The sequence below is a fragment of the Chrysochloris asiatica genome, unplaced genomic scaffold (genome assembly GCF_000296735.1).
Source record: "Chrysochloris asiatica unplaced genomic scaffold, ChrAsi1.0 scaffold00012, whole genome shotgun sequence".
NCBI lineage: Eukaryota > Metazoa > Chordata > Mammalia > Afrosoricida > Chrysochloridae > Chrysochloris > Chrysochloris asiatica.
Window position 1 is genome coordinate 34,957,655 of NW_006408530.1, and position 24,197 is coordinate 34,981,851.

General features: G+C 39.3%; 1 protein-coding gene across 1 annotated transcript in view; it reads left to right on the forward strand.

The window, feature by feature from the left end:
- NCKAP5 (NCK-associated protein 5) overlaps positions 1-24,197 on the forward strand; it is an 851,304-nt gene that overhangs the window by 259,204 nt on the left and 567,903 nt on the right. Inside the window, exon 3 of the mRNA XM_006834602.1 lies at positions 1,079-1,212. Within this exon, the coding sequence (XP_006834665.1) occupies positions 1,079-1,212 (134 nt within the window). The remainder of the gene's footprint in view (positions 1-1,078; positions 1,213-24,197) is intronic.

A 24,197-nucleotide genomic window follows, 5' to 3' on the forward strand; every position in this document is an offset into this window, starting at 1 on the left:
ATGTAAATGCAGCTCTTTCAGTATCATCAGGATAATCTGAAGTGCGTGCTTTTTACCAGTTCCGGAAACGAGATTTTGCTGACCCACTGATTTTGAGTCATCCATTCCCACTTTTAATCCTCTTTGCCCATTCTTGAAATAAGCCAGTTTCTAGGATTGTAAATACATTGGATGGCTTTGGCCTCTTTTTGCCTGTGACAGCCTAACTCACCAAATTAAAAATAATTTTTTAACCTTGTTCTTATCAGCTCCATGACCTCACTAACTTAAAATTGCTGGCTCATATATAAAGATAGTAATGCATCCTTCAAAGCATATACCTGAGAATTAAACAGATGAAATAATTCTGAAGAAGTCATAAAGCTTAGACATTAGTTGAACTGCTATGCCCTTAATAATACCATTAGGTCAAAATTCTTCACAGGATGTCACCTAGGTTAGTGAAAATTGTTTAAGCTCCGGAGAAAAATCAACCAGGATTCAGAATCTGTTACCTTGTGATTTATATGATCTTGTGCAAATCATTTAATTCCTCATTTATGAAAATTCAAAATCACACCCACTGCTGTAGTCAATTGGACACAAGGTAACCTGTTTGTTACAGAGTAGAATTGCTCCATAGGGTTTTCTTGGATGTAATCTTTACAGAAAGAGATCACCAAGCTTTTCTTCTGTGGTACCGCTGGATGGGTGCAAACCACCAACCTCTGTGTTAGTTCAAGCCAACTGTCATCGGCTCAATTCCAACTCACAGTAGTCTTATGTCAGGTTTCCAAGACTGTACATTTTTCACATGAGCTGACAACCTCATCTTTTTCTTTCAGAGGGGCTTTCTCTCAGATTCATCTTTGTGGCTAACAGTCCAGTTAGTAGCTGAGTGCAAACTTGTTGTATCACTCAGGGACCTCCCTCGCCTATAACAAGAAATTAATAACAGAACTTAACTCAATGGGATTTTTATGAAGATAAAATGAATATTAAGTCCAAGTTAGCACTTTATAAGTAAAAGCTATGACTGTATATTTATGTCATAGTATTTAAGAAACTTCTGAAGTTTGTCCCTCTCTATTTCCTCTAGCATGAGAAGCTGATACACGAATTGGAAGAAGAGAGACACTTGCGTCTTCAAAGTGAACAGCGGTTACAGGAGGTGACGCTGGAGTCTGAACGAAACAGGATTCAGATGCGTGGCCTGCAGCAGCAGTTCTCCAGGTATCATTCATGAAACGAGCGTATTGCTTTGTGAGGTGCAGCATCCTTCCATTGCACCAGTAACACCTTTCATTGAATTTATATTTTGCAAGATTCTTCTGTCTTTGGTGAGCTAATATCTTAACCATTTAGACCTTCTTTTCGGATCACACCGTCCTATTGCAATTGGACCAGTTTTCTGAAACTTTCAGTTTGCCCTTGACCTTGCTGGGCTTTATAGAAGTTGGTTGTCTTTTCCTCCTTGATGGCTTCCCCAGGGGTCTTCCATTGAGTTGCAATGCCTTTGTGGCCTGTGGGAATGTCCTTTGAGAGGCTAGGTCAGTGGATGAGATTTCACAGGTCATCATTTTAAAGTAGAGAGAGACTGGGAATTCAGTCAGATGGTAAGGTCTTACTCATTGCTTAGAGGAAACATTTAGAAGCAGTAAAAATCAAAGTCAAAGTCAATGAGTTCCTGTCCTTTAAAAGGAGAGAACTAAAATCTGAAAGGAGGATTGTGAAAAAAGCAGCTCTTTTAGATTGAATTCCAGCACACTCTGAGTCTTTCGGCTTCCAATTATAGTTAATGTGGGCCAGGTGGAGGGTCAGCCTCCTATGTTAAAAGCCATTCAACTCACTGGAAAAAACCTCACAACTTGTCCAGTTATAAAACCAGGGACCAGATACCAGACAGTCTATTTTCATGCCTACATTTTTCCTTCACCATTTGCTAAATCAAGAAAATTATTTTTCTTGTACTTCTCCTCATGAGGTTCTCCCAGGTGTTTGAGTTTGAAAGTGTCCTTAACATCTTCATGGGCTACTATCCCAATTCCAGTGTGGGATTTGAGGTGATTCAGACTTGCTTTTCTATATGACTGGGCTATTGGTAGTTCCATGGTGGTAGGATTCTTGCCCTCGTGTGGGAGTCCTGAGTTTGATTCTGGACAATGTAACTGTGTGTAGCCTCCACCTCTGTCAGCGGAGGCTTGTGCATCACTATGATACTGAATAGCTTTCAGAGGTGCGTCCTCCTGACTAAAATGGACTAGGAAGAAAAGCCTGCTGATCCCTGCTGTGCATGGGATCATCATGAGTCAGGGTCCACTCTAGGGCAGCTGGCAACAACAACGTACAGTTGGTGATGGTGATATTGCTTCCTCATAAAGAGGCTTTTATTCTGATAACTTTCTTTTCTAGATGAACTGGAAGAAAAAGGCAAATCTTCTATTTTGCCTCATGCCACGAATGTTGTGATTTAGTTTAGTGGGTTTCTTAGAGGAACAGGGCAGGAAGGATGGATTACTGGTCATTGTGCGGTGTCATAATTTAACACCCTGTCAGAATACCGAGCCTTTTGTCATACACAGGTGCTGTGGAAAGGTACCAATCAATACTCTAACAAATGCGTGGCCCACCCCTTGCAGGCGATTGCTTGTCCCACCTTATGCATGGTTTTTCATCCAGTTTGATGGCCAATCTCCTTGCATAGTTGCCAACTGAAAATAATAGATATCCCCACCTGCAGCAACTTTGAAATAACCGCTGAGAAGGAAAATCTTACTTCTCTTGCACTGTATAATTGAGATGTCTTTGTGTTCAAGCTATTGATTTACAGGTTGTGAGACACATGGCCCAATAAATTATGTTCATATGATGCTGGGTCATCTGTTGTAAATCAAATGACAATCCTGTACAGATTTGAATTGCCCAAGAGCCAGGACTACATCCTGGCTGAAAAGAGAAGATAATTGTATGTAAAGTAAATAGTGGTCCGTTTTACATACTGATCTCATGAAGATTTTAATTTCCCCAGCATAATCCGTTTTCTCTTGTAAAGCTTCACTGAAACTGAGAAGTTCAAGTCCAATTATAGACAGACAACTGTGTAAATCAGCAAAAGATAGGGAAAAGAAGCAAATATAACAGATAATTACACAATGATTTGAGTGGATCCACTGAACCATTTCTGATGGCCTTTCACATTTTAAGCTTTGCTTTTAAGTTTATTTCTAGTTAAGGCTATTTTAACGGTTCTGTTATTATAATTTAACTTGGTAAAGTTCTCAGCATTACAGAATGTGTCTGTAATGCATCATCCGTATTCATGGTCAGTGTCCAAATGGTCATACAAGTAATTTATATAATCAAAGTCATTGTGTTCAATTAAAAACATTTATAGCCATAATTTTCACCTTTTTTCTTGGACTGATGAGTTCGTTTTATATATATATGATATTTTCTGGGATGTATAATTATTGTGAACATTGTTCATGGACCAAGGTTACTTTAAAAAATTGTCTATAAAGAATTATGAATGTAAGGCAGCTTATAATACAAGATAGGCTTACAGTAAGGTTGATAAAAAGAGAAAATAAAAGACTGTGAGAAAGAGAATGTGGCCAATAATCATAATTATATAGACGAACATATTTTCTGAGAAGGATCATTTAATTTAGCTCAAGGATTCCTGGCAGCCAAGATAAAAAAGCGAAACACAAAAGGATGTATAATTTTTACTTCGTGGTGGTGGTGGCTGTGTGCCGTGGAGTCGGTTCCAACTCATAGTGACCTTATACAGTGTTTCCGAAGCTATAAATCTTTACGGGAGCAGAAAGCCCCATCTTTCTCCCACGGAATAGCTGGTAGTTTCAAACTGCTGACCTTGCAGTTTGCAGCCCAATTCGTAGTACGCTACCAGAGCTCCTTAATTTTTTACTTCTTAGACAAGGCTAAACCAGTTTCCCTGGAGTCCATTCTGAGTCATTGACAATCCCGTGCGTGTCCAAGTATAACTGTGCTCCACAGCATTTTCATTGGCCCCAGAAGTTGATCACTAAATGTTTATTCCATGGTGCCTCTGAGTGGATTTAAACCTTCAGCTTTTCAGTTGACAGATTGAGCACATTTATCACTTACACCATCCAGGGACTCCAGACAAAGACTTCTTTGCCCTAAAGGAGAGAAACAGCATCTCTGTTAAATAAGCTGTATTATACAGGACTCTTGAAGGATACCATATACAATGCCCAATATGATACAAATAGCAATGAGTTCTTAGAATTAGGACTGTTATGCTTACCCAATAGCTTACTCAATTATTGAATCAAAAAATAAAAAAATAGGGGTATTGGATCCATAGTTAAATAATAACTGGTAGAATAGAAATAACTCTGAAGTTGAATTTCTCGTCTGGTGTTATTACTGTGAATTCATGCAAACTTGCAAACATGTGCATTGTGTCTTTCATATGTCTGTTTCTTGAACCCGGGCACAGATGCACACCTTGATACGTTGGGTGAAGTATTTTCCAGGTGTGTTACATGGCATGGTAGCCAGCATCTACATAGTGGTGGTGGTGGTGGTGGTGGTTATGTGCCACCATCTACATAGTGGTTACGGGTAATTTGGAACTTCAGATATGGGGTTGAGAGAGACACTGGAAAGGAAAGTAAATAATGAATCTAGAAGCTGTGGCAGTCAGATCTCTGTGGGAAGTAGAGTTCAGCTGTTAGGATGAACGATTCAGGAGAGGTAGTGGGGGCTTATTTCAGACAATTTTAGTTGTGTGATGAGTCTGCTGGTTGAAAGGTACCAGACAAACTTGATTATGCAGACTTCTGCACTAATGAATAATGGGATCATTTAGATGATAAAAATATTTCCTTGAGCAGTTCCATTATGTCATTACCAAACCTTCGTTCATAATCTCTCCCTTTTCCCTTGACCTCACGGGGGGAAGAGTAAATGAGCACCAGTGTCCAAAACTTGGACAGTGGTAAAGCAAAGATGTGAATAGAGGTTGTTCAATCAGCTCTACACGCAGACATCTGAAATGGCTTGTTGTTGCTGTGAGGGAGATCTAGACAAGACATAAACAACTTGGTTTGGACCACACTGTGGAAAAAAGCGCTGGACCACAGGTCTGTTTGAACCACAAGGACAATTGTTCAAATTAACCAGCTGCTTCTTGGAAACCCTATACAGAGTCTCTATGAGTCTGAACCTACTCAATGACATTTAACAACTTAACAACAATGTAACTAGAGTCCTGAGGTGGCACTGAAGGATAAACCAAAAGGTTGGTTTGAACCTCAAGGTGGGAGTTCAAACTCACCAGCTGCTCCTTGGAAACCCTATACAGGGTTGCAATAGGTTGGAACCAACTCAACAACACTAAATGCAGAGATTAAAAAAAGATATTTTGAAATTAACCCTTCCCTACAGTCCTGGTGTGGTGCTGCTAACTGCAAGAACTTCTCGGAAGCCCTATACAGGATCACTATGAGATGGAACTAACTCAACTGTAATTAATAACAGCAGCATCAGCACAGTTAGTGAGCAGTTCAATAGGAACCACATAGAAACATGTACAGTCTTTAGGCTGCCCATGTCTGTCTTGTTATTTGATGATATAAATTAAAGATGCTTTCCAGATGTGGAAAATAATCTTTAACCCCACATCTATGTGCTATATGTATATCTCTATCTATATATATCTCTATAGATATATATATGACTGGACATATTTTACATTGGGTTAGCTTTGTCCTGTGTCATCCACAGTGAAATGTTCCTACCTCCCCACCTCTCTTATGGATGGCTTGTTTGACTTGTGATTGTCCAGTCAGCCAGGATTTGTGTTGTGAACAGCAGCTATGCTCTTGACTTCCTTCTCGAGTCAAGATGGCTCCTGCTTGAACCCTCAGCCTTGTTACTCCATGTTGTATTAGGAAGTGTTTGTGCATCAGTTAGTCTGCTGAAGGAGCACTTTGAGGACTCTCTGGAACATTGTCTCAAAGACAAGTGGGGCATGTCAAGGTGAAATAGCAGTGCCTTATTTTATAGACTAACACCATGCAAACTATGCATGATTTGCCACATATATTTGTGTGGGTCCCTTTGAAAACAACCTAATCAAAGCATAGATTATTACTAGCAGCTGCTGTTCTTTTCAGGCAATAAATCGCATTAATTGTGTACACAACTACAGTAGAACAGAGTATATATCCTCAAAAAATGTGGACTACTGGTAGAGGATCCTTACATATACATACGCTAAAAACAGCGTGTTAGTGGTATAGCTGTAAATGAAGTGCAAATTTGCCAAAATGCAGGGCAACTCTACTCGTGTACTGGGACATGAATAGAATCAAATGGTTAGTTGGTGTAGCTCTGTAGGATAAGTTGTTGTTGTTGTTGTTATGTGCCATGGAGTCAGTTCCGACTCATAGTGACCCTGTACAGGATTTCTGAGGCTGTAAATCTTTACGGGAGTAGGAAGCCTCATCTTTCTCCCACGGAACAACTGGTAGTTTAGAACTGCTGACCTTGCAGTTCACAGCCCGATTCGTAACCACTACGGTACCAGAGTACTGGGCTGTTAATCACAAAGTCTACAGTTCAAACTTACCCACCACTCCATGGGGAGAAAGATGATGCTTTCTGCTTAAGGCTCAGTCTTCAGCTTTTTCAGCATCTCTTCCTTGGAGATCTGCTGATGGCATTTATCTCTCTCCATTTGTGCTTCCTTGCCACTGTGCCTAATCTATTCCTTTTATATATTGCAAGTCTTAAAACACATCTGGCCTCATTAACATAATGTAGAAAACCTTATTCCCAAATGGGATTATGTATACAAGTACAGGGATTAGAATTTACAACATTTATATGTAAGGGTTTCAAAAAGTTAATGGAAAAAGTCCCCTTTGTTTGCATTTTCCCATGAACTTTTTGAAGCTCTATCTTCATATTTGGGAGGCACAATTCAATCCATCTTAAGTAATGGCAATGATAATGCTAATAATACATGCACTTAGTATGACAGCTCTATGCCGCAGTATGTTCAGAGGTCTAAATTAGAATGAGCCTGGGCTGACTCACCGCCTAGGATGACATATTTTTAAAACTGTGTACAATTAGACCAGAGCATCACACTCAAAGTATCATGAATCAATGATTATTTTTCTGTAGCTTAGACATGGTTTGTGTGTGTGTGTGTTTGTGTTTAATGGGTAGTGTAAATCGAACTGAGGACAAAGCTGAGCTTTGTCATCTGTAATAGAACAGGATAGTTGACACCCCAGTGGAATCCAGTCGTTTCGTTCCTACTGCCAGGACATCTCTGTGCCTGTTCTGACCTTCTCCCCTGTGCTGTTCTCCACTGCCTTGCTTACTGTGACAGGGACTTTTCCTACCACAGCTGATTGCTGTGCACTCTCTGCATGCGGAACTTCAAGGAAACATCAATTGTGATGGTTTTACTGCTTAATTCTCTCACTGGTTGCAGTTCACACTACTGCTTTCAGAGACTTGTATGGAATCCTAGGGTCCATTTTCTGATGCCCATTTGAAAGCTGTAGGTACCTGGCATGAAAGTATGTGTTGAAGAGGATAATATGCCCTTAACCGTTCTGCCCACGTCTACCTTTCTGCCTCTGTATGTCTGGCACATTAAAAGAACATTTTCTGTACATCTGGGAAGGAGTAGAACATAACAAGACGAGAAAGCTGTTCACCGACCTTTAGAGAAAGCTGTTCACCGACCTTTGGCTAGTTAGCGGCACAGAGCACATCTGCTCTTTTCCTGTGTTTGCCCCCATTGCAGACCCTCCACCAGCTTTAACCTGTCACAGAGCCTGGCTCTCCTTCGTGCCTTATTTCTCCTGATGAATATAGAGGACAGTTTTCTTTGGATTTATAGTGGCTGTTCCTACACCATAAACAATATTTCTGGATGAGATTTGTCATAAAAATTGGGGCCTTTTATCTATGTCTTGGCGTCTTTGGGTGGCACAGGAGGAGTAGCACTGGATTGCTAACCAAAAGGTTGGTGGGTCAAGCCTACCAACTGCTCCTTGGAAACCTCTTGAGTCAGAACTGATTCAACACCACTTAACAACAACAATATCTGTGTTTATGTGTAAATCTATACAAAGTTTGAAACGAGCTTTATACCCTAGTTATCTAGTGTTGCTGTAACAGAAATACCACTGGTGGACAGATGGCTTCAACAAGCAGAAGTGTATTGTCTCACACATTAGGAGGCTAGAAGTCCAAATTCAGGGGCTCAGCTCTAAGTGAAGCCTTTTTGTCTCTTGTCTCTGGGGGTAGGCTCGTGTCTACATTCAGCATCTGTGGGCTCGATGTGCCTTAAGAGATCTCCATGTTTCTTGATCTTTGTGTGGATATAGGAGCATTTCAGTATAGAGACCCTGGGACCAAAGGGCAATTTCTCCATTACTGGCTCTTCTTTCTTGGTGGTAATGAAGTTCCTCTTTCTGTCTTCTCTTTTGATCTCTTTGAAGATCAACGAGGTGATCTGAGTAAGGATGCTACATTCCACCCCAATCGCCTTACAACTGGTGACCGATCACATCACATCACACCATGGGAGATGCGCACATCCATTCCATAACTGCCGAACCACTGATAATCATTTCACATATTTGGGGGTGGGAGGGAGGACACATAATTTAATCCATGACAGTTTAAATTATACAGTTTCTTTGAATTACAGCAGATGGAAGGAACTCTTTTAAAGAATGTCTTTTCAAATGCCTAGCTTACGTAACCTGGGATATCTTTGGATGTATACCCTAGAGACCCAGAGTTCATGGTTTCACTTATGCAAAGAAAAGGTAGGCTAAAACTGACTGTGTGGAGAACTGGAGATAAACAGGACCACCGTCTGATCTCTGGGTGATTACTAGTTATTTAGTTTCATTTTATTTCTGCCTTTTTCAAATAATGACACTGGCACATGTTTCTACTTGATTCCTTAGAAGAGCTATGTGTGGTTAAGTAAACAACACAGTGTTTGCCTTTGTGACTATTCATCTCTGGTAGGAATAATAAAATCAACACCAAGTATACAACAACAGTAGTCCACTTTCATTTCAGAGAACATGGTCATATTACATGGGGATCTCTAGGAGGTAACATATGATCAAGAACGGTTGGTATTGAGGGATGATGTACAAGCAGCACTAAAGGCATTGTTGATAAACAGGGTTCTAGAGATTGACAGACTACTAAAGGAAATGCTTCAACAAAGGGAAGTAGCTCTGGAGGGGCACGCTTGTCTCTGCCAGGAAATTTGGAAGACAGTTTCCTGGCCTGCTGACTGGTGGATTTCCATATTTGTGACAATTTCTAGGAAAGTTGATCCATCAGAATGTGGAATGTATCCTGAAATGCATTTATCAGGCAAAGTTGCAACTAGACTGTTGTAACGTAGTCTTGAAATTTCTGGCAGTGGATTTTTCACGCTGAGTTCTTGAGGGGGAACCTTATTCTCCAGGTTGTCATGAGAGGCTCTGTGGAGCTCGATTTGACCATGTCTGTTTTGGTCACTTGACTCTGGAGAAGTTGAGATGAGAAAACTGCCAAGCCCAGATGAAAAACTTCTGTTGAGGAAAGCCGAAATTAAATATCGAGAAGCTCTGCTGGCACAAGGAAGTTAAGACACTGTGAAGCGGACATCAGCATTATTACTCTCGGATCTGATGTTGTCCACTAAAGGATTTATTTAGCTGGTTTGGAAAAGAAAACCTGAACAGAGAGAACTTTATGATAAACGGAATTGTTTTCACTTCTAAGCAATTTCTCTGGAGCTATAGCCGTCATCAATAACTAGAAAGCTAGTCTCACCTCTAAATATTTTTTCAAGAGTTTATTATAATTCCTAATGTGTTATCCCCACACCAACACTTTTTTTATGACAAAATAAGAGTATAATTAAAACCAGTAACTAAACTTACTCTTAAAATTATATGATTTATATTTCTGTACCTTTTGTAGAAAATCCACTCATTTTCAGATATACGGCTGGTTAAGTTTTGACAAGTGTATCTTGCCATGTAACCTCCACCACAATCAAAAGAAATAATATTTCATGTCCCTGAAAAATACTTTATTCCTCTTTTTTTCCAACTTCTTTCCTACACCAATGTTGTTGTTGTTGTTGTTATTGCTGTTGAGTTGTGTCTGACTCTATTGACCTACAATAGAATGAAACAATGCCGGGCCCCGAGACATCCTTACAATTGTTAGTATGTTTCAGCCCATTGCTTTGCCTGTTCATCATGTTTGGGTTCTTCTTTTTCGCTGACATTCCCAAGCATGATGCCCTTCTCCAGGGACTGGTCCTTCCTGAAAGTATATCCAAAAAGTGAGGGGTAAAGTGTCACTGTGTAACTTTCTAAGGAGCATTCTGGCTGTCCTTCTTCAAAGACAGATTTGTTTGTTCTTCTGGTGGCTCATGGTACTTTTAATATACTTCGGTTGTTGTTAAGTGCCATGGAGTCGGTTCCAACTCATATTGAACTTGTATAGGGTTTTCAAGGAGCAGCAGGTGGGTTTGAACCAACCTTGTGGTTAGCAGTCTAGTGCTTATCCTACCGCAGTACACCAGGACTTCAATATTATTCTATAACACCATTATTCAAATGCATAGATTCTTATATAGTCTTCTTATTTGCTGTCCAACTTTCTCATGCATATGGTGGAGGTGGTGGTGGTAGTGTGCCACGGAGTCAGTGCCAACTCATAGCTACCTATATAAGGTTTCCAAGGCTGTAAATCTTTACGGGAGTAGAAAGCCTCATTTTTCTCCCATGGAAAGGCTGGTAGTTTTGAATTGCTGACCTTGAGATTAGCAGTCTGACTCATAACGACTACGCTACGCTACCAGAGCTCCTTTCATGCATAAGAGAAAATTGAAAATATCATGAATTGGGTCAGGCACATCTTGGTCCCCAAAGTGATAAGTTGCTCTTGAACACTTTGTTGTTGTTAAGTGCCATTGAGTCAGTTCCGACTTATCGTGACACCGTGTAGGATTTTCAAGCAGCAGGTAGTGGATTTGAACTGCTGACCTTTTGGTTTGCAGTCCAGTGCTGATCCTACAGCACCATACCACTTTAAAGAGGTCTTTTGCAGCAGATTTCACGAATTCAATATGTTGTTTGCTTTCTTTATTGCTGTTTCCATGAGTATTGATGGTGGAGCTAAGCAAAATAAAGTCTTTGACAACCTCAGGTTTTTTTTCCGTTAATCATTATGTTGTTTATTGGTCCAGTTGTGAGGATTTTCATTTTCTTTACATTAAGGTGCCATCCATTCTGAAGGCTGTAATCTCTGATCTTCATCAGTAAGTATTTTAAGTCTTCTTGATTTCCAGCAAACATATCTTAGCTTGTTAATGAGAGAGGCTTCCTTCTATGTTGATGCCACATTATTTTTCATATAGTCCAGCTTCTCAGATTATTTGCTTAATCATACAGATCGAGTAAGTGTGGTGAAAGGGGCACAACCTTGGAGCACAGCTTTCCTGATTTTAAACTTTAAAGTATTCCCTTGTTATGTTTGAACAACTGCCTCTTGGTCTATGTGTAAGTTTTTCATGAGCACAATGAAATATTCTGGAATACCCATTCTTCACAGTGTTATCCACAGTTCGTTATGAGCCACACGGTCAAAAGCCAGTGCATAGTCAATAAAGCATAATAATAACTCAACAACTTTCTGGTATTTTCTGCTTTCAACCAAGATCTATTTGACATCAGCATTAATATTCTTTGTTCCATGTTCTCTTCTGAATCTGGCTTGGGTTTCTGGCCATTCCTGTTGATTTTACAACCATTATTAAATTATCTTCAAAATTTTATTTATAAGTGATATTAATGATATTTTTCAATTATTTCTGCATTCTCTTGGGTCACATCTCTTTGTAATGGGCACAAATATGTGTTTCTTCAATAGATTGATATATGGTAGCTGTCATCTCAATTTCCTGGCTTAGATGAGTGAGTGTTTCCAGAGCCATATCAGTTTGTTGAAAGATTTCTCTTTGTATTCTACCAACGCCTGGAACCTTGTTTTTCTGTTTCTGCCAGTGTCTTCAGTGAAGCTTCGACTTCTTCCTTCAAAACTGTCAGTTCTTGGTTACATGCAACCTCTTGGAATGGTTGAACATTGAACATTTCCTTTTGGTACAATGACTCTGTGTGTTAATCTTCCCATCTTCTAATTATGCTTTCTCCACCCTTCAGTATTTTGTCCATAAAGTCCTTTAATATTGAAAGTTGAGGCTTACATTTTTCCTTCAGTTCTTTCAGTTTGAGAAATGTTGAGTGTGTTTTTCCCTTTTGGTTTTCTAACCCATGTCTTTGTATATTTCACTATAATACTTGACTTTGTCTTCTGGAGCTGCCCTTTGAAATTTTTTTGTACAGCTGTTTAATTTCCTTATATATTCCTTTCCATTTATTCTCTGTACACTGAAGAGCAAATTTCAGAGTCTTTTTTGGCATCCAGTTTGTGTTTTCTTTTTTGTCTTTTGAATGACCTTTGCTTTCTTCATTAATGATACTCTTCATGTTATCCCATAACTCTTCTGTGCTTTGCCATTAGTGTCTAATGCATCAAATGTATTCTTGAGGTGGTCTTTAAATTCAGGTGAATGTACTCAAGGTCATATTTTAACTTGCAAACCTTAATTTTCTTCATCTTCAGCCTAAACTTGCATATGTGCAACTGATGGTTTGTTCCAAAGCCTGGGCCTGGCCTTGTTTTAGCTGATGGTCTTGCACTTCTCTACCTTACTGTCCCACGGATGTAGTAAATCTGATTCCTGTGTATTCCATCTACAGAGCTGCTCTTTATGTTATTTTAAAAAAGATTTTTTTGCCATAAATAAGTTGTTGGTCTTGAGAAATTTTATCATGCAATCATCCAGCATCATTTCTATTACCAAGGCCATATTTTCCAACTACTGGTGCTTCCTCTGTATTTTTAGCATTCCAATAATCAGTAATTATCAATGTGTCTTGATTCAGTTTCAGGCTGAAGTAGTTGGTAGAATTCTTCTGTTTCATCATCACTGGCTTGAGTGCATAGCATTACATCATAGTAATATTAGCTGGTCTTCTTTGCAGGCCTATGGATATTATCCTATTACAGTCAGTTTTGAGTGTAAAGATGGTTCTTTAAATGTTTGTGTTGCTGAAGTGACATCATTCCTCTTCAGTTTGTCACTTCTAGCGTATTACACCATATGATGGATTAAAAATGGCCAATACCAGTCCATTTCAGCTCACTAGGGCCTACTTATCCATCTTTTTGCTTTGCATTTCATTTTCACAACTTCCAATTTTCTTAGATTCATACTCCGGATCTTCCGTGCTCCAATGATTAATGGATGTTTGCTTTTGTTTCTTTTCATTTTGAGTTTTCTCTCATCAGCAGATGAAGATCTCAAAAGCTTTACTTTCTTCACATCATTGTGGTCATATGTTCTTTGAGGAGGCAACTCTTCCCCGCTCATATTTTTATTACTTTCCAGACAATGTTCTGCTTCTCTCATAAGGCTGCCATCTTCTGGCACTGAATCGGAAAATATTTTGCTGCTATTCATGAGATTTCCAGTGCATAACCATCTTGAAGTAGTCCACCTCTCCTTGTTCCTAGTCACATATAGTCTGGAAATGCCACTGAAACCTGCCCACCATGGGTGACCTTGCTCGTCTTTAAAATACTGGCTGTACAGCTTGTAGCATCGCAACAACACCCAGACCACTGCACTATGCCAAAATGACAGACAATTTAGTTTGTCACTCTGTGGTGGGATCCTATATCCAAGCTTCTGTATCCTTTCTAAACTGCAGAGTAAATTTCAGAGTCTCTTCTGACATCCAGTTCGTGTTTCCTTTCTTGTGTTTTGAATTACCTTTTGCTTTTTTTCATGCATGATGTTTTGGTGTCAACCCACTACTCTCCTGGTGTTCAGAAGATGAATGATGAATCAGATCTCTTCTGATAATTTGAGCTTTTCATAAAGTCTTGCAAAATTACTAAATACTTAAAATTTTTTCTCAGCTGTTTAATTTCCTTATATATTCCTTAAAAATAATGACAGGTAGCAGTCAAAACAGCTTCATGTGCATAGTGCATACATCTCATGGTTCCTGTATACATAATGTTGTTGTTATTGTTGTTGTTAAGTGCCGTCAAGTTGATTCCGACCCATAGCAACTGTGTATAGGGTTTCCGAGGAGAAGCTGGTAAGGTTGAACCACTGACCTTGCAGTTCAAATGGCTTTGCAGTCTGGTGCATTAACCCACAATGCCACACCAGGACTCTGTAATACTACAGTACAAATGAAGTGACTTCAAAAAGTTTGTGGAAAAATGGAATGAAAAGATAAAGTGAATTTTCCATAAACTATTTTGAAGCCCTCTTGTATATAACCTATAATACATAAATCTTCTTAATAAAAAACACTGAGTCCTGGTGTGGCACTGCAGGATAAAACGCTGGACCACAAGGTCGGTTTAAACCACAAGGTCAGTGGTTCAAACTCACCAGCTGCTCCTTGGAAACCCTGTACAGGGTCGCTATGAGTTGGAACCGACTTGATGGCACTTAACAACAAAAACAACAACAGTGTGATGGCTGGAACTGCGGTTAGCTTGGCAGAGCCAGACCAAATGATTTTGTGGGCCTTAAGGAGCTCTGGTAGCGTAGTGGTTACGAATCGGGCTGTGAACCTTAAGGTCAGCGGTTCGAAACTACCAGCCGCTCCGCGGGAGAAAGATGAGGCTTTCTACTCCAGTAAAGATTTACACCCTCGGAAACCCTGTACAGGGTCGCTATGGGTCGGAACCGACTCGATGGCACTTAACAACAACAACAACACACGGCCCTCAGGCTGGTTGTTCCCCACCCCTGAGTACACCCCTGAGTACAGGGTTACTGTGAGTTGGAACTGACTCGAAGGCCCATAATAACAGCATGCTACTGGTTTATATATGTATTGCTCTGTCCTTTCTGTCATCATTTTAATGTGAACTTTCCCTACTTAAGAAATAAAAAGTTTACTGTTTAAAAAGACTTCAAAAAATTCATGGAAAAATGGAATTAAAAGAGAATGGAATTTTCCCATGACATTTTCCAGGACCCTTCATATAACAGTTTATACTTCTCATATAACATGTAACTTTGTACAACACACAACTCTTGAGTGTCATTGCTTTGTATCTCTGTTTAATTTTCTTTCATAAAATATTACCGTGAAATGCATCATGGCTCCTAAACACAGCAAAACCAGTGCTAGCGATCATGGTAGCAAGAAGCAAACAAGTATCCATTTTGAGGTGAAACAAAGTGCTATTGAACAAAGCTAAGGTGGTTACGAATCGGGCTGCGAACCGTAAGGTCAGCGGTTCGAAACTACCAGCTGCTCTGTGGGAGAAAGATGCGGCTTTCTACTCCTGTAAAGATTTACACCCTCAGAAACCCTGTACAGGGTTGCTATGGGTCGGAACCGACTCGACGTCACTTAACAACAACAACAACAAGGTGGTAAAGCAGTCCTGGTGTGGCGTTGTAGGTTAATGCGCTGGACTATAAAGTTGGTTTGAACCGCAAGGTCAATTGTTCACCAGCCACTCCTTGGAAACCCTATACAGGGTTGCTATAGATTGGAGCTGACTTGGTGGCACTTAACAACCACAACAAGGTGGAAAAGAAGTGAATGCTATTGCTCATGATTTAGGTATGCTTGCATAATTATGTAATGTCCAGTCTCACAGAATGTGTCACAGATATTCAGCAGTGCATGACTGTTTTGAATGTATGTTGAACTTCATACAAAACAGCCATACTGTTTTCCAAAGTAGCGGTGCCCTTTTGTATTCCCATGAACAATGTATGGGGCTTTCACATGTTTCATCAGTGAATTTCTTTTGAAAACTAAAACCCAGTTACAGAAAAGTACCTAAAAATAGTGTTTGCTTTAAAGCCAACACCTTTGTGACCACTGCCAGCTCAAAAAGCAAACTGCCAGTAATTTAGATGTCTCTGTTGGTACTTGGTCCCAGTCTCAGCCTCCAACTCCCCTCCCACTACCACCACCTTGAGTTAACTTTTCTTCTGACTTTTACAGCAATCACTGTTGTATTTTCAATAGTTTTAACATCCGGTATGCATCCCTGAACACTGTTGCCTAATCAACTGTACTAAATTTAAGTCCATTCTATCTTATAGGCTACCCTTCATTTCTTCCTTCTCCTTTAAATACAGGTATTCCTCACTTTTCAAAAGTCCATTTATACTACTACACTTTTATGAAAGACCTACGTTAGTACCAATTCCCATGAACCAGAAGAAAATCTGAAGAGGATTTTTGCTTTTACTAAAGAAGGTGAAAAGCAAAACTAGTGTTCAGCATTTGTTTTGCAGTGAAGCCTTTAAGGAGTTAGTGGCACCCAGAGCAGTGGGAATGGCGCCCCCAAGCTCCTTGTCTGGAACTACACTTAGCATCTCAGCATCAGTCCTCTGTAGCTTTGAATTGTGTCTGTGGACACTACATGTTAGTGTTATTGTATATTTTACATGTTATTTGATGTGATTTTCTAGGTGGTTATGGTTATGTTAATGCTTAGAAGTTTTTCCCATTTAAGTTAATGGTAATTGGTCTTTCACTTTACAATGCTCAGCTTATGAGAAGTTTCATAGAAGCATTCTGCTTGCTGTCAGATAGTGGGGCATTTGTATATCTGTTGAAAATTTTATTGGTTGAAGAACCCAGCAAAATCCTGCACAATCTGAATTTTGCTGATTGCATATTCTTGGAGAAGTTCAATGTGTTCCACCTCTGTTCTCTATATTTTCTGCAAATTGGTGGTGGTGGTTGTTATGTGCCGTGGAGTCGGAACCCACTCATAGCAACTCTGTACAGGGTTTCCATGGCTGTAAATCTTTATGGGAGCAGAAAGCCTTATCTTTATCCCCTGGAACATTTGATAGTTTCAAACTGCTGACCTTAAGGTTCACAGCCCGGTTCGTAATCACCACACTAGCAGGTATTTTTATACTGTGTTCCTAACAGTGGCCTTTGTCATGGGTAGGCATTCGACAAACATTTGTTGGTGCAGGAATGACTGAATACAGGAATGAATGAATGAACAAACTAATGAACAAATGAATGCCTTTATTAACTGAAGCAGAAAGATAGAGCCAAAATTATACTTTGAAAGATTTAGGTTAACATCTAGAAGAATTTCACAGATGTGTTTATGATAGACATTTGCTTCCAAGACTGGTTCTACAATAGCTATTTCTGGTAGTTTAAAAATTTTTGATAATACTTATCATTTTTAAAGTTATAAACCATGATGGCCTGGGAGAATGAGAATCTGATTTTCCATTCCTGAGTTTCTGTGATTGAGTGTTCACCTATAAAAGATGAGTTGTCTGTTTCATCATATTCTTTGCAGAACTCCTTTCTGCAGGGCACTAAATGGAATTTGGTGCATTGGAAGTTTACTTCCCAGAGGGTAAAGTTTACTTTCAAAGAGTGTTTTATGACTCATAGGTAACATGGATGTGGATGGGGCAGATGCAAAGGTAGCAATCCCAGGAGTGTGGCTCATTGTTCTGATTCCCTTTTGTTCTTATAAGCAGTCCTTTTAATGAATGCAATACCTGCAGACTATGTTGCTAAGTGCCAATTGTAAACACTTGGAACTGTTCTTTGGCATCCTTTGTTTAATTTGTGAGAAATAATTCAGTTAAGATGGACCTTACTTATAAATGTCTACATCTGTTGCTTAAAAAAAAAGCCTCAAGCTTTTAACATTTCTCCTGAGAATGAAGTAGGGAATAAATATATGCAGAAGTTACAAGGTGCTGAGAAAAGCAATGTGTTACAGTTTGTTTCCTTTAAACTGTGTTTCAGAATTCTTTTCACATTGCTCTAGACCAAAGGTTTTCACTTGTCATTTGTAGTTGCTGCATTCTGATCATTGCTTTTGAGATTCATATGCAAGTCACACGGTACATTTTCTCAAAACACAAATATGGGTTGCTTTTTCCATATTTAATTCTTAAAGAGTTGCTAAACTATTATGCTTTATAGTAAGCAATTTTGGTAATGTTGACATCAACATGGACCACAAAAGTAAATTAATTCAGCTCTCACTATAACCTTATGCATGGGAGACAGAGTCATAATTTAATAAGTACAATACTGACGCTTAAAAATAAGTGACCATTTTTTAGGTCGTCTGGCTAGGTGTACCCAACTCTAGAAGCTAGGTCATCTGGCTTCTAGTCTTAATGCTCTTTCTAATTTATTTTTCTGTGTATAAACTGTGATAGGAATGGAAGTTTCCAAGAATATTAGAAGCAATTGCATTTCTTCTGATTTCAGTTTGCTCATAGATGCTTTTACTCACTGGTGAGGTTCTTTAAGTTGATTTGCATCTTGGCGCTGAGGTTCTAGTGGGCAAGACGTATAAATGAAATTGAATGGAAAACCTGGTATTCACCTTTTACAAATCCCACAATCCATAGGAAGCTCTAATTGTGATCTCTTTAGTTCCTTTACAAACCAACTGTGCCGATGATTGAGTTGGTGTTTACAAATATCTATTCCATCATCAAATTATATTTATATTTATTAATGGAATCTGTCATCATTAATGAGCTCTGGTAGCTTAGTGGTTATGAGTTGGGCTGCTAACCTCAAGGTTGGCAAATGGAAACTACCAGCCATTCCATGGGAGAAATATGAGGCTATCTGCTCCTGTAAAGATTTACAGCCTTGGAAACTCTAGGCAGCGACGCTTTGAGTCAGAACTGACCCCAGCACACACCACCACCATTTTCTGAAAATTAGCAGGTATTTTTATACTTTGTTCCTAACATTGAATTAAGTTAAGGATAGCCCAAGTCTCCCCCATTAATTTGGACAGTGTATATTTGGCTTAAAAAAATCAGCTCTAGACTCACTTTTTCCTTGATGCTTTTTCTAATACCCCATTACTTGATTTCAATAAAGAGCTTAATCATGTGTTTTTAGTTGCATAATTACATTTTTTAACTACTATTTTTGTGGATTGAATATGCTGTATCGCCTTAAGTAACACATAAACTTCTTATGATCTTAATCACGTGTTTCGGTGCTCAATAAATGTTAGGCTAGTACTTCAGATGGTTCATGCTGCTGTCTTAAGCTACCCTGTATTGAGTTGTCACTGTGGGTGGAATTTGTGAATGTTGTTCCATTATATTTAGCCAGATAAATTTCACAGTTTTCATTGATTTTTTTTAATTTAATTTTTAAATAAACTTTTCATCTGACAGTACTGCCACCTAGTTTTAGGCTTGGTTATCTAGAGAAGCAGAACCAGTGAAATTTATATATGTCCCCATGTGGCGCTGTGGATTACTGCGCTGGACTACAAAGTCGGTTTGAACTGCAAAGTCGGCAGTTCAAGCTTACCTGCTGCTCCTCAGAAATCCTATTCAGGACCACTAGGGGTCGGAACCGATTCGACGGCACTTAATAACAACACTGTTGAGAGAGAGAGAGAAATTTGTATAAGGTAAATGGCTCAGAAATTTGTATAAGGTAAGGTAAGAGGTGAGAGAGTCCCAAGTCCAAGTAAGCTGAGCCAAGACTGGCAGGCTGGCCCAACAGGCAGATGAGCATGCAAGAGCTCCAAGTCTAGGCCCAATGAACCACGATTGGCAGGCGGACCCAGCAGGCAGATGAGCAGGCACTTACTCACATTCAAAGAACCAGAAGTTGAAGGATGACCCAGAGATGAAATGCAGATCCAGCTGGTTTTTCCTGTATGTTCATTATATTGGGAGCATAGCCAGTCATCATGGAGTTAACTATACCTGCACACTGCCAATCATGGTAGAGTTAACTCTGCCTGATCATAGCCAATTATCATAGAGTTAACTCTGCCTGCTCATAGCCAATCATCATAGGGTTAACTATGCTTACTCATATACAGCCAATTGTCAATAGAGTTAACTCTACCTGCATTAGGTTTCACCATTGAGATAACCACATCTCAGCTGGCAAACCACTGGGAATCCTGGCCCCAGTCCTTTTGACACAAAACCTTAACTATCACATACCTTAAGAGTAAATTTTTTTTGCAGGCACCTCTGAGACCAAAATATATTTTTTTAATGTGCTCACTGAAATGGCTCTAGGCTAAGTAGGGTGAAGGAACAATATGAAGATAAATAAGTCATATCCTCTGCCCTTTAGCATCTCACAGCAAAGCAAGAGTCACACATGAGAAAACCTAATGTTAGATGGAATCATATCTTTGCTGTAAGACAGGGAGCAAAAATGAGCTTAGGAAAGTCTTTGTGAGCCAGGAAGGGGTTTATATAACGTGAGTATTGAGGTATGTGCGGGTGAGAAAGACTTAACAGAGAGCTGAAGAAAGGACGTTATAGGTTAAGAGAACAGAATAAGAAATAATGACCTACTGGTGTGATTGTTCACCATGTGTTTGAGAAGCAGCTAATAGTTGTGTGTTGTTGGAGTTCAATTCCTCTAAGACCCTTTTCTAAACAAACTAGACATTTGCACCAGTCTTTTCCCATTCCCTTGCATCTTGGGCAGTGAAAGAGTGCCTTGCTGACTTTTCGATGCTTGGCTTATGAATATCTAAATCACACAAGTCAATCTTACTTTGAACCCTTTTCCTGAAGCTCAGCGGTCACCTTTGATGTCAGAAGCACTTTTAAGAATTACTTTCTATTCTCCTAACATTTCACATTCTTGTCAAAAGAGTCCCCAGTGAAATAGTATAATATATTTAATATACTCCCAATATGCATGACACACTTACAAGTCTATTGCCTTTTCAGAAACAATCACCAAAGCACATGATCTGTTATCAAGAAACACCCTACAGGTCTTTCTAATACATTTGAATAGCTTTGAGATTCTGCAAACTCAGACTTTCTAAGCAGTCTCAGTTCAGTAAAGAATTAAGGAGCCAAGCGGAGGCAGTGACCCAGCTCTAGAAGCTGCTGCGAAGCAGTGCGTCTAAAGGGAGAGGTGTGACCAATTTTTCATCTTTCACCTTTCATGTTTCACTTATCTCTCCTCTTAACCCAAATCACGCCCTTACTGCACAGGCCAGACACCTTCAGATGGGCGGGAGCACACCCTCTAAAGGGTCCAGCATTGCACCCCCACTTTTCCAACAGCACAGAGAGGAAACCCTCAGACTGCTTTTTATGACATTTTGACCCTGGGAACTTGCCCCATAGTTTACCTAGGCAGGACCCTTTGCACAACAAAGGCCAGTGAACAGTGTCAATCACAATTTTATTTTTGCTTTTGATTAGTGGTTTCTGTTGCTGCTTTTATATTGTTTCTGCCTTTGGCCCTTTGGGCCTCACTATTTGCCCAGGGACAGGACTTTTCTGCCCCTACCTTGCCCAAGAAGAGACAGCAACTGTGCCCATATAGCCAAGGTACAAACATACCCTGTAATACCCCACCATCTGGACAAGAGCCAAAACCAGTTGCTAGGAATTACACGTGAAAAGGGAAGCCTATCTCCAAATTATATCCATGAGGAGAGATGCTCAGCAAGCTTAACAAAAAGCAACATACATCCATTTAAGCATTAAAAACTCACATAACTTGAAAATGTCTAAGAAAACACAATTAAAGATATCAACACATATCCCCAAACAGAAAAAAAGTAACTGAGACTAATGAGCTGGAAGCAGACACAGAATTTCCAGTAGAAAAGCAGGCTCTGGATCTGCCTGAAAAGGAATTCAGAAGAATAATATGGAAAAAATTCAAATGCTCCAAAAAGGGGTAGAGGAAAATAAGAAAGAAGTCAGGAAAGTGCTACAGGAGCAATCAAACATTATAAATACAGCATTGGAAACAATCCAAAACCTGAAAAAAGAAGTCCCGATGATTAACAATAAAATATCAGAAATGGACAACACACTGAAAGGGCAAAGGAGCAGAATGGAAGACATGGAAGCCAGAACCAGCGAGCTGGAAGACAGATCTCTCAATACTGCTAAGATAGTTAGGAGAGCAAGCAGAAAAAAGGATTAGAACATCTGAAGAGAGTCTAAGATACATGCTGGATAACATGAAGAGGAATAACTTAAGAATTATTGGCATTCCAGAACAGAAAGAATCATAGAATTCCACAGAAGAGATAGGTGCAGAGCTACTGGAAGAAAATTTCACTAAAATCTTGAAGGACGAGAAGATAAACATTCAAGAAGCTGAAAGAAACCCAGGAAGCCTAGACCCCCCCTTCCCCCAAAAGAAAATCACTGAGACATAATCATAATCAAGCTCTCCAAAATCAAAAATAAGGAGAGAATCCTAAAAGTAGCCAAGGAAAAGAGAAGTGTCAACTACATAGGCAAGCAAATCAGATTAAGCTTTGACTTCTCAGCAGAAAACAAGCAGGCAAGAAGGCAATGGGAAGACATATAAAACCCTGAAAGAAAAAAAAAACAAAAACCTGTCAACCAAGAATTATCTATCCAGGAAAACTGTCAATCAAATACTATGGTGCAATCAAAACATTCCAGGATAAACAAAAGCTAAAAGATTTTGTTAAAACCAATCAGCACTTCAAAACATCCTCAAGGGAATTCTTTAGAATGAAAACCGGCAAGAACAGACAACAACCAGAGATTGACAGACGTGGCAACACCTCCTGGAACTCAGTTGATGGATAGCAGATTTAAGAACGGAACAAAATTACAGCAGTGAATTCAGAGGACCTGTGAGGCCAACCAAAGATTAAAATATTAACAGCATTAAAGAAGGGAAAAATACAGGAACAGAGATCCAGGTGGTGAGGAGGTAGAGTAGATGGCAGGATACAGTAGACTATCAGGGAAAACTTAACAGACTATAGGATAATCCCAAAGTAAATTAATACTTCACAATTTACCATGAAAATGAAGACCAAAGCAGAACAAAGAAACATTAAAACATAGAAGAAACTGACAAGAAATAGCACAAAAAACATGAATGAAGCACAAGAAGACAAGCAGAACAAAGGAACTAACGACACCATAAAAAATTAACATAATTACAGCAGTTAATCCATACCTATCAATAATTACACTGAATGTCAATGGACTAGATGCACCTGTAAAGAGACTGAGAGTGGCTGAATGGATAAGAAAACAAGATCCTTCAATATGCTGCCTGCAAGAGACACACCTTACACACAAAGACAAAAACAGACTAAAAGTTAAAGAATGGAAAAAAATATATACCAATCTAACAGCAATAAAAAACAAGCAGGAGTGGCAATACTAATCTCTGATAAAATAAATTTTAAGGCAAAAACCACCATAAGAGATAAGGAAGGACACTATCTCATGATTAAAGGGTCATGTGAGCAAGATGACATAACCATAATTAACATCTACGCTCCAAATGAAAGAGCACCAAGATATATAAAGCAAACCCTACTAGAATTGAAGAAAGAAATAGACAAATCTACAATTACAGTGGGGGATTTTAATACGATACGCCACTTTCTAAAAGGGATAGAACAACCAGAAAGAAACAACAAAGCTATAGAGGAACTAAACAGCACAATCAACCAACTTGAGCTCATAGACGTGTTGTTATTGTTGTTATGTGCCATGAAGTCGGTTCTGACTCATAGTAACCCTGTACAGGGTTTCAACGGCTGTAAAGATTTACAGGAGCAGAAAGCCTCATCTTTCTCCCACAGAACAGCTGGTAGTTTTGAACTGCTGTCCGTGAGATTAGCAGCCCGATTTGTAACCACTACACTACCAGAGCTCCTCATAGATGTGTACAGAGCATTCAATCCAACAACAGCACAATATACATTCTTTTCTAGTGCACATGGAACATTCTCCAGAACCGAACCATATGTTAGGGCACAAAACAAGCCTCAGTAAATTTATAAACATTAAAATATTATAAAGCATCTTTTCAGACCACAGTGCCATAAAATTAGAAATCAGTAAGAAGACCAAGAAAATAAAGTTTAATACATAGAGACTGAACAACACCCTGCTGAAGAGCAACTGGATAATAGTAGAAATTAAGAATTCAGAAAGTTCCTAGAAATAAACGAGAATGAAAACCCAATATACTAAAATCTCTGGGACATGGAGAAAGTGGTCCTGAAAGGACAACTTATTG